This window comes from Vespula pensylvanica, chromosome 2, assembly GCF_014466175.1.
Source record: "Vespula pensylvanica isolate Volc-1 chromosome 2, ASM1446617v1, whole genome shotgun sequence".
NCBI classification, from domain to species: domain Eukaryota; kingdom Metazoa; phylum Arthropoda; class Insecta; order Hymenoptera; family Vespidae; genus Vespula; species Vespula pensylvanica.
Genome location: NC_057686.1, coordinates 10,443,557 through 10,454,909, shown reverse-complemented (window position 1 = coordinate 10,454,909; position 11,353 = coordinate 10,443,557). Strand labels below are relative to the sequence as shown.

General features: G+C 26.5%; 2 protein-coding genes across 3 annotated transcripts; one reads left to right on the top strand and one right to left on the bottom strand.

Annotated features, from left to right (window-relative positions):
• The first annotated feature begins 293 nt into the window (after window positions 1-293).
• LOC122637498 (thioredoxin domain-containing protein 11) lies at window positions 294-4,516 on the top strand. Of its 2 annotated transcripts, none has more exons than XM_043829655.1 (10): window positions 294-984; window positions 1,216-1,426; window positions 1,510-1,740; window positions 1,821-2,027; window positions 2,152-2,349; window positions 2,480-2,919; window positions 3,006-3,309; window positions 3,427-3,657; window positions 3,728-3,921; window positions 3,999-4,516. In XM_043829655.1, the coding sequence occupies exons 1-10, from the start codon at window positions 770-772 to the stop codon at window positions 4,501-4,503; spliced, it is 2,736 nt and encodes a 911-aa protein (XP_043685590.1). In that variant the 5' UTR covers window positions 294-769; the 3' UTR covers window positions 4,504-4,516. The 2 variants fall into 2 exon arrangements, with proteins under 2 accessions (XP_043685590.1, XP_043685591.1); XM_043829656.1 differs by having other exon boundaries at window positions 854-995.
• Window positions 4,517-5,474: 958 nt separating this feature from the next.
• Window positions 5,475-11,244, bottom strand: LOC122637497. Its single transcript, XM_043829654.1, has 16 exons — window positions 10,925-11,244; window positions 10,298-10,563; window positions 10,006-10,216; window positions 9,622-9,938; window positions 9,346-9,555; window positions 9,099-9,278; window positions 8,873-8,987; window positions 8,534-8,730; window positions 8,081-8,423; window positions 7,882-7,996; window positions 7,174-7,273; window positions 6,551-7,065; window positions 6,246-6,420; window positions 5,979-6,151; window positions 5,832-5,891; window positions 5,475-5,674 (listed from the first exon to the last, which is right to left on the bottom strand). The coding sequence occupies exons 1-16, from the start codon at window positions 10,979-10,981 to the stop codon at window positions 5,595-5,597; spliced, it is 3,114 nt and encodes a 1,037-aa protein (XP_043685589.1). The 5' UTR covers window positions 10,982-11,244; the 3' UTR covers window positions 5,475-5,594.
• Window positions 11,245-11,353: the final 109 nt, after the last annotated feature.

The following is an 11,353-nucleotide window of genomic DNA, read 5'->3' as shown; positions in this document are numbered from 1 at the left end:
ACACTGGATGCCGAGGCATCATGGACTGTGGACAAAACGTATTAACATTTTTGGACGTTTATTATCTCTATCAAAATTAAGCTAGAAAAAATCATGCTTTACAAAATATCATTTAAAATTTTTTAAATAAAAATATTACATACTATGTAAATATTAAAATATTATTACAGTATTTAGTAAAGAATTTTTCTATTAGAGAGCGTGATCGTAGGCTTTTGCGCATCAATATAAGTTTTTTAATTCTATGGAAATATAGGAGAATTTACAACGAAACTACAATTTTCCTCTAGAGGGCATTGCAAATTGTAGGAAATAATAGATTAATCTTTAGGTTAACATCTTTTCAGGTCGATTAGTAGTAATTACTGTTTATGTTAAAAATCTGATAGTGAACGTATTAAGTGAAAGAAAATAACAGAGATATACATGATGAAAAAATACACTTGTTATTTTTAAAAAAATATGTATCTAATAAAACTGATGATAAAAATTTGATATAAGCATGGCATTGTCCATTCTTGATTATACGATTATATTTATTGTAGATTTAAACATCTTTTAATGTGTTGTCAAGTGGTCAGCTGTTTCCGCTTTGTTAATATACATACATACAGCAAACCAGGACGAGTCTAGAGAGAGCCCGCCTAATCTCTCTTAATTAAATCAGTCATTATTTTCTGTGATAGATTCACAGAGGAATATGAGAAGTGCGTTATGAATGTGAATAAATGGTATTTCGTTCTTTAATTTTCTTTTGGTTTCACGGATAATGTCAAGCGAAGCGCGCGAAACAAGCCCGTTGAGAAATGCTGATAACTTACGCTCAACTATACCGGATTCAGGAAGTAACAACGTGGCTGAAGAATCAAGTCAAAGTTCCACGATAGAACAAAAATTGGCAAGCAAGATGTTTTCTTATGCAACGGAAATAATTTGTTTCATTCTTGCTGTTCTGTTTACTGCACTAGCTGCGCTTCACAGTTCGTAAGTTTTAGGTTGTGTTGAATGTTTATGATTATTTTATTACACGTATAACCTTCACCGGTATTCTTTTTTAGATATTAGTTTTGAAATTTATTGTTTAACTTGCAATGTACTTTAAAAAAATATTTTAGAAGAAGACAAGAATTATAAAAATTATGTTTAAAGAAATTATTTATATACAAATTATCTAAATTAAATAAATATTTGTATTGTTTATCATTTTATTTACAGACCACCAAAAATATCGAAACCTCCAGCGGCAAGACCATTTTTCAATCAAAGTTCCATTGTTTTAGATTTTTACAAAGGTCATTTAAGTGCTATGATAGAAAGAGTTACAGATACAGAATTTAGTTTTGTTATGTATTATGCTCCATGGGATGCAGAAAGTCAAGTAGTACGGGATGAATTTGAAAAAGTAGCCGAGTATTATTATCCACAGGTATAAAAATTTAATGAATGTATCTTATATATAGCATAAATTTTATTTTATACTTATTGTTTTATTAAATTATATCTTTTTAGATATTTTTTACAGCTATTAATTGTTGGCATCCAAATTCAGAATGTAGATCTCAATACAATAAAATACAAAGTTATCCAGTTCTTATACTTTATCCGGCAAGAGATTCAGGTATACAGTACAGAGGCATACGCACTGCACCATATATGATTCGATTTCTTCATGCATTTATAAATCCAATTATTAGGATAACAAATAAAGAATATATAAAGCAATTGTTAGTTACTTATGATGTGAGTGCAAGAGATGGGTACAAACTTCTATAATTATAACAAAATTTGGTATTTTATTGCATTCTGTTTATTCATTGCAGGCTGTAATTGTAGGTTATTTTAATTTTACTGGAGTGGCTACTAGTCCAGGATATAAAGAATTTTATAAATCTGCTATAAGATCATTAGAACATGATCCTAATAGAGAAATGGCATTTGCTGCTGTAACAAATGCTTTATCCAGTCAATCCAATTATGGAATTATAAAATCTCCTGCTGCATCTTTATTTATGTGGAATGAAACTCGGGTAAATAATAGAAATCTATGGTTCATATATTTATTTTCACATTTTCATGTTAACATTTTAACATATTTATATAACATTTAACATGTTTATATTTTATATAAACAGTTTCAAAAAATACTTTTAGAACTATCCAAATGATAAAGAATGGACGTCAGAAAATATATTGAATTGGATTATTAGCTCAGTTCATCAACCAACATTATGGCTTCAACCTCCTGGAATCAAAGCTCTAACTTTTGCACCTTATCTTCGAGAAGGACCTGTTTTGTTTTTGTTTACACCACGTAATCCTTTACATTATGAAAATTATAATTATAATCTGGTATGTTATAAAATTTACACTACTAAACATATTATTTATATCAATATATTGTTTTCTAAAAAAGGAAATATATATATACACATACATACATACATACATATATATATATAATCTTATAACAATTTTCTAGATTAGAGAAGTTGGATTACAGTACCATAATTGTGCAAATGATCTTTCAATGAAAGATATTATTATGCGTCTTCAACATAAACGCTATACAGCAATGTCCCGTTACATTAAAAAAAGCGAAAAGTGTACCCATCTTGTAAGTGAAAATGAAATGAAAAAAAATGAACCTACAATTAGCGTTTCTGTTCAACAGTGGATTAATAGTAGCTGTTGTGCAAAGATTTTTATGAATAAATGTGTTTTATGCAAAAAAGAAGTACTGAATTCAGTGGATAGGAAATTATCTGTCTGTACTTCTATTCATGAAAAGAATGCTTATGTATGTAAAAAAATAGATATTTTTACAATTCCAATATCAGAAAACACTCAAACTGAACAAGAATTTTGTTGTAATCAAGATCATATTTCAATAAATTTACATGAAAATATGGATTTGAAAAGGTATTCAAAATGTTACAAGTGAATTATATATTATTTTGTAAGTGAAAAATATTCTATAATATTAATGAATTATATCTATATTTTAGTTCAGAGTATAAAATATTACCGTCTGATGAAAATGATCGACAGTCTCCTATCGCAATAAAACATGCTCTCTTAAAAGAAAACTGTAAAAGATGGTTTGCAGCACATAGATATCATGAGCCAGTTTTTCCTCAAGATTCTTTTGAAAAATCTAATATAAGTTTATTAAAACCTTTATGCGATATAAATAAAACATTCACTTTGGTAGCAATTGATAGTCTACATTATTTCCATTTTGCAGAAGGTTTGGGAATTGATGTTTTGAAAAAAAAAGATAAAACTGCTGCTATCATTTTAGATGTTGCTGTAAGCTTTACTGCTTGTATTTCTTTATACATGTTTTTTTTTTTCATTTTTCTTGTTCTTACATGTGCTTTTTCATTAATTAAATTATTTAAGCTATAATATTATTATATATTTCAGCAAGAAAGTGAATATGTTATGCAAGAAGATTTTAATAAGAATGCTGTTATTGAATTTATAAATAATTATACTCAAGGTTTTTTACAACGCACATTACGATCTGCTAACTCACGTTGTTTTGTACAAAAATTTAAAACCAAGATTAAATGTAATCAGAAAAATACGTTGAAAATATGTATACCAGATTTGACAAGTGAAACATTCTTGGACACTATCTTGGATGCAACTAAGGTAAATAAAAATTAAATTCAATAATTAAATAATATGAAATATTATATTATTTTTAACGATTTGTTAATAGGATGTGGTTGTAATGTATTACTCTCCTTATTGCGCATTTTGTAGTGCAATATCTTATGTTTATTTGATGGTAGCACATTATTTGTTTGCAATGGATCATCTTATGTTTGTACGTATAGATGGAGACAATAATGATTTACCATGGGAATATAGCATGGATCGCTTTCCATCTATTTTGTTTTTCCCAGCGAGAAGGTAACGAGAATTTATTTAATACAAAAATTATACGATATTTAATATGATTGTTATGATATGAATATATTTATTTTCAGGAAAGAGGATAGTACAGTATTCCCATTTTCTTTACCTATTAACATTCCAAATTTACTTAATTATATATTAGCAAATTTAGATGGAGATTCACGTGTTGAAGCTTTAACAAATATTTGTTTGTTAAATGCTAGTGATCCACCAGACAAATGTATTGTTCGTATTCGTTGGCTGTGTTTAGAAATTATTGAACAACTTCTACATGATTATAGAAAACTAAGGCGACATTTAAATTTCATTGATCGAAGAACTGCTAGAAATAAGAAAAAAATTATTTTATTAAAATTAGAACATATTAGATACATACATTTAATATTGGGATCAACTATTGACCTTGCTGAAGATCAACATATAGTTCATACGATCCGAAAAAGATTTAGAAAATATTATAGAATTCTTAGATTATTAGAATTAGATAGTAAAATTATGTCCAATAAAACAAAAATTATGCGAATTGTACAAAATATTAGTACTCCTAAAGGAAAAATACTGAAAAATGAATTGTGATATCTACTTGATAGTAGTTTTACTATATTGGTATTTATGTGCCATACCTTTCCCCAAGTTTTGCTTTTAAAAATTGAAATTTTATTTACAATAGATAATTATTAGTACATTTTATTTTAATCTACTAAAGATTTTGATAAAAGAATGTACGTTTATAAAGGAAATCGTTTTTGATTTTTTGTATAATTTTGTTTAATGTTTAAACGATACTGCTTAAATTTTAATTTAAATTATTAAATCAATGGAACGTATGTGTATCAAAGCAAATCATCATGTTTAATGTCAGAGTTCATTGAAAATTCGATTGAAAATGTAAAAAAGTTTGAATGGGAAAAATGAGAAATGTGCTGCAAGGAAACGTTACTTATTCAAAAAGAAGAAAAGAATCATTTCCTAAACTGTATTTTTATCGGAATAATCGATTAATAGCGAACTTATTTGTATAAATATATTGGTTGCATTGATGCTTATAATAAATATTTAAAGCGTATTTTTTTTATTTAGCACTTTTTCATGGATTTTTATATTATCTGATTTTATAAAAATTACAGAAAATTTTTATCTAAAGGTTAAAAATATATGTTGGGAAATTATGTACATACTTTTGTTGAGAAGTTATCTTGGAGAATACTGTTATATATATGTTATATATCATCCGTATATCATGGTATATTATCTTATTTGCAATTATTTATAAACAACAACAAATGCGAAACAAGGAAAGCAATATATAATTTACTTTCATCATAATCTTCTTGCTTTTCTTTTAATAATATATGCAAACTTGATATTTTTAAGTTTGTATCTTTGATCTAATGTTATAAAAAAAAAAACAATTTTAAGAATGTTGATATCTGGATCTTCATGGTTTCTACATATTTCTTATTACTTACTTTTGTTAAAGATAAATAATATTTTTTATATCTTCTACTTGTATAAATAAATAAATTAATAAGAAACAATGAGAGAGAATATTACAAATTCGTCATGAGCTATATTTGAACAGCCATGATTATATTATAAACAATATGTAAAATGTGTACAAAGAATGTAATAATTACTGATTCATTACAATCACATCACAATCTTATTTAACAATTTGACCAGCAAAATAAGAGATGCTTGATATCAAGATGAGAGAATTTCTTGTCTGGATTACTGCATAGTGGTGCTAAAAAGATTATTTAATGCATCAATATATATACTTTTATGATATATATATATATATATATATATATATATATATACATATATATATATATAAGTAAAAAATTACAAGTATCAAACAATTATTATTTTTTAAAATTTCATTTACTTATCGCGATTACTTTTCTCCAATTTTTCAGTTGATGTACCTTGTACAATTGTTTCTGTAACACTTTTTTGAACTATAATAAAAAAAAAGATATTAGTTTTGTTATTTATAAAAATGTACATCGTGAAAATAATAACAATTGTTATTATGTCATATGTACCATGTTTATGAGGATATAATGCAGGAGCCCAACTATAATTATTGTGGTTTGATGTAGTGTCTGTTGCTACTGCATTATTAACAGGTAACAAGAGATTTTCATGTACTGATGAAAGTGCAGGAATTTTCATACTTGTACAATTGTTATCTTTCCCTTCTTGTGAAATACTTTTCCTATTTCAACGATAACAAAAGATACAAATTATTAGAAAAGAAAATATTTGTTATAAATAAATATTATTAAGTATTTTTTTTTTTTAATGTTTACCTTAATTTAGAAGAATTTGATATTGAAGATAATGGAATAGACTCAATCAATCGGTCAAAATTAAACGTTTTATTACTTTCATTATTTAGTGAACTAACACTTGCAGGAGAACCTGGTGAGGATTGTCGACGAGAGAGTAAATGTTTTGATACAACTTTGTTACTATCCAAGATTACTGAAACAAGATATTAATTAATTACACCATAAAATTATTACTAATATTTTGATATATTGCTATATTTTTGCACATAAATTTATCATTATTATATACTATGTAATAATTTTTTAAATATTTTATTATTTACCATTTGGTGTTATTAAATCCGATGGTCTAATGGTCTCCACTTCATAATTGAATTTATTAAAACCAGACATTTTAGAAAGATCCTTCTCACAATCTAAAGAGTTTGAACGTGTAGCAGGTTCGGATCGAGTTACATAATTTCCACAAACTGGCATGCCAAAAATTCTCTGTTGATAACTATTTGAAACTTGATCAAGTTTAATCTTATTATTGCAAACTTTTTGAGGTGAATGCATTACATAATTCGAATGTTTATCAGGCAATGTTTGTTCACTACATGATTCGAGTTCGTGATGTTTATGTGAGTATCCTGATGGATGTGTGGGCAATACAGCACTACGATATAAAGGACCTGAATTTTGTAATTTGGTATTGCCTAAAGAGCTTCTAGAGTCTGATGTATCAGATGCACGTTTATTAAAGGATAAAGAAGTCCAAGCAGAAGTTCGATCTTGAAAATCGAATAGATGAAGCAGCATTATTTCATCTTCTAAACCTTCATTACTTCTTAGTTCACTTCAATATATTTCCATAAAAAATAAAATGTAATATTATATTATATCAAGATAAAAATTAATTATATAAGAAATATATAGGTCTTAACTATAAAAGCAATTGTTTTACCTATATGTTTCTGCAATTGCATCTCTACTTTGTTCCCTTATCCTTTGCTTATTTTGCATCCATGGTACTAATGATTCTGCTACTTCTATATCATTTTCGCCTTAAACATAAAAATACATATCAAATATATTTATCAAAATGAATTTTCATTCTTAATTATTAACATAATATTTTTAATTCAATAGAAGTTCGATAGAATATATATATATATATATATATATATATATATATATATATATAATTTTATTTTGTGTATATCAATTTAAAATATTAATTGAGTAACCTTCATCGTCACATACAATATTAATACTATCAATAATTTTTATATATGTATTAGAATTATTCTCATTTAGTTTATACTACTTTTAATAAATTTATCACAAAATTATTTGGAGCATTAAGTGTAGGATTTTCTTTCCTACACATTCTCCTCTTTGTTATTCATTCTTGTTGGTTTTTTATTTGATATATCTTTATCAAGTATATTTTCTTCCCAAATAAGTCTTAGATCTTCTTCTAAAGGTGGACCTCTGTTTGAACTTGTACCTAATTTATCAATTATTATTTTAAGTGTACATCATTTTTGAATATAGTACATAAATAATGGGAAGTTGATTTTAAATTCAAAGTACATAATTTTTGAATGTATTTGTAAAAAAAAATCTATTATTAATATATATACTATGAAATATATATTATGATTGATACCTGACATAGTTTCATCATCTACATCATTTTCATCATTGGAATTATCGTCTAATAATGTTAGTGTACGTTCAGTATTTTCGCATTCAGCTATGTATATATCATGCTCACTTAGTTCCTATAACAAATAAAATCAATTATAAATAAATATAACAAAAAATATATATATTACATATATTATGAGATATCTTAGTAGACTTACCCCACTGTCGCTACTACTACTGCTTGATGAAATATTTAATGGTTGTTGATTTAGAATTGTTGGAGAAGAATAAGATGGCAGTGATGAATTAGTTTCTGTAGGTTGAATATTGCCTACTGTTCCATTATTAGTAGTATGTGGTATGCATGATTCAGTTTCAACAATATTAATATTACTAGAGCAACTTTGTTTCATGCTTGCTTTTGAATATACTGAAGATAATGTGGAAGATGATACAGGAGGATGAATATTTTTTAAATCTCCTAATTCAGTCAAAGGTATTAAATGATCTTCTGATGTTATTTCATTAATAACGCCACTAGGAGAAGTATTTTGAACAGACCTAATCAATAAATAAGATTTTTACATAAAAATTTATAATATATTTTCATGTTTCTTTCTTTATTTGTTATATATCTCCTATATATTATATATTTTATTTTAAAAACTTACTGCGACATTATAATATTTCCGGTTGAATAAGTATCAATGGTTAAGTCAGAATTACAATTTAAAGTAGAATCTCCTGCACTTTGTGATTGTTTTTGCTGAACTAAAGGTAATATACTTGCAGTTGATGTAGGTGTTATATTTCCATTAGTTGCTCTAGTTGCTGTGAGTGCATTACGTGAAATCTCAATTGCCAGTCTCTATAAATACAAGTATACTAAGATGTTTATTTACAGCAGTAATGATTATTTCAAAATAAATTTTTTATATAATGTATTACAATAAAAATTTGTGTGTATTTTTATTTAATTATTTTTAAAAATAATTATTTTACTGTATTACCTCTTTTAGTTCATTGATTTGAGTCTTGTATTGATTTTGGACTGTCACTAATTGACTAATATACCATTGTTGATCTCTACACCGTTGATAAAAAGTCGGCGGTCGAACCTGAAATCTATTTTCTGCTTTGGAGATATACATTACGGATGTATAAGAAATAATATTATTTCATATTTTCTTTTTAATTATTAAAATTTTACATTTCATATTTGAAGAAAAAACATACCGTAGTATAAGCGTATCCAATTCTGTATTTAAATAACCTTCTGTTGCCAATAAATCTAATCTGAAGAATCTATTATAGCCCCAGCATTCGCCAATTTCAAAATCTGAAGCAAATTCTCTAACAATATTTTTACTTGTATCATGTGAACCTTGATGTATCATTTCAACTCTATATTCATATCTAGAAAAAATAAATAACAATATAAAGTATTGATTATATATTATTACATTAAATTATGATCACTTACTTTGATGTTTCAGGTAACCCAGCACTGAGTTCTAAAAATACAGATAAATAGTTTCCACGTACAACTCCATTGCCATCAGGATATACTTTCAACCTCCAACATAGACCATTGACATGCAAGGGTGCAGAATATACTGGATCTGCTTTCAATTGCAGTTGTGTAAAATTTTGCATTGCAAATGTGGCACTATCATATCCTGGTACTATTTCACTATAATAATAAAAAAGATATGATTTCTTTTACATAATATTCTCTATATTTAAATATTTTATATACCTGTGAAAATCAGCAGGAACAGGAGCAGTAACAAAACTTGTCATTGGTTTTTTCCGAACTTGATAAATCATTCGAGACAAGTCAACACTCTTGGCTATAAGTTCTGATCGAGTATATGTATGCAACTGATGTTCTACTTCTTGTAACAGTATTTCTAACTGTTCTGTTTCCAAAGTTAAAGAATTTTTTTGACCCATTAAAGTTAACAATTTTGCTTTTAATTGAGAATCTAAACGGACAATCATTAGTTCTACTGCATTTCTAATTTCTCTCACTCTTTCATCTTTTGCAGCTCTCACTGACTCAACATTTCTTTCCTAGTAAAAGTAATATGTTAATTATTTATTAACTTACATATTTGATAATTTTAAATTATATACATACTACTTCTTGAACAAGGCTTATTAATTCCACAAGTCTTCGTTTCAATTGTCCTATTTCAAGTTTGATTTGATTTACATGTTGTTCATAAACTTCTTCTAAAGGTTTAAATGTATGTCCTGAATGTGTTCCACCCCATAATGCACATTGGTGACAAATACATCGACGGCATGTCCAACAAAAAACAGATAATTTTTCCTGATGTATTGTACATCTAAAAATTAATAAAATTATTTGAAAAATAATAGTTGTTTATTTTAACATTTAGCAAGTTATCAAAAAATACATATATTACCTATCCCGATTAGAATCATCATAACGTGAATTAGATATAGCAACAGCTTGTAAAGTATCCAGTTGTTGAGTGACTTCTTCAACCCATCGACAATTTACAAGCTCATGTAAATGAAGAGAGGCTCGACAATGAGGACATTGTGAGCGTTGTTCGGTCAGCCAACGTCTTATACATGTATAACAGCATAATTTACTACAATGAGGACAAAGATGTGCATCTCGTAATTTTTCCATACAAATAAAGCATCGAAAAACCTCTGCCAGAGTCTGTTGAATATACAAGTATATTTTTATTTAGATCCATAAGAATATTTAATGGAAGTAAAATAAACGTGACATATAAGATACAAAATAACATTTATAATTTTTTAAATTCTATTAATATATTAAAAAATAAATTATATTTTTAAATAAATTATTTATTCTGTTTTTTATATTTCCGTTCTAAGTTTTATATTATCATACTTATTTAGATTTATAAAATCTACAAAATCAAAAATATTTGCATGTATAAAATTATTATATATTAAAGTATTTACATTTACAAAAACCGTATGATTTTGACAATTAGAAAATTTGAAGAATACAACTAACTTGAAAGAAGATTGAAAATTTATAAGTATTTTACCTCAACACTGTGATCATCTGTATTTTTTGAATTAACTGAAGATTTTCTATTTGCCATTTTTTACTTTTTATGACAAATTATAATAATCAGAAAAATTATAATTGATCGTTATCGATTTCGGCGTGTGTGTTCAACTGCCATAGCTGAATTAAACAACATTTCATCATCTGTACACATTAAATTATAATGAAGGTAAGATATAAGCTACAAAAATATATAATTTAGCTATAATTTAGTGGAATGATTAATAAACAAAAAGTACATTCGTGGCAGTATAAGCAGCGAAAGTACCCCTGACCCGATGATACAAGTAGCACAACCGTTTTATGAAAGTGGGGAGGATGCACGCTGTGCATATGAGTATATATGGTAGTCCTTTGCGCAGAAACTTTTGCGCATTCTTAGATTTAGCGCGAAAATTTGTAGGAG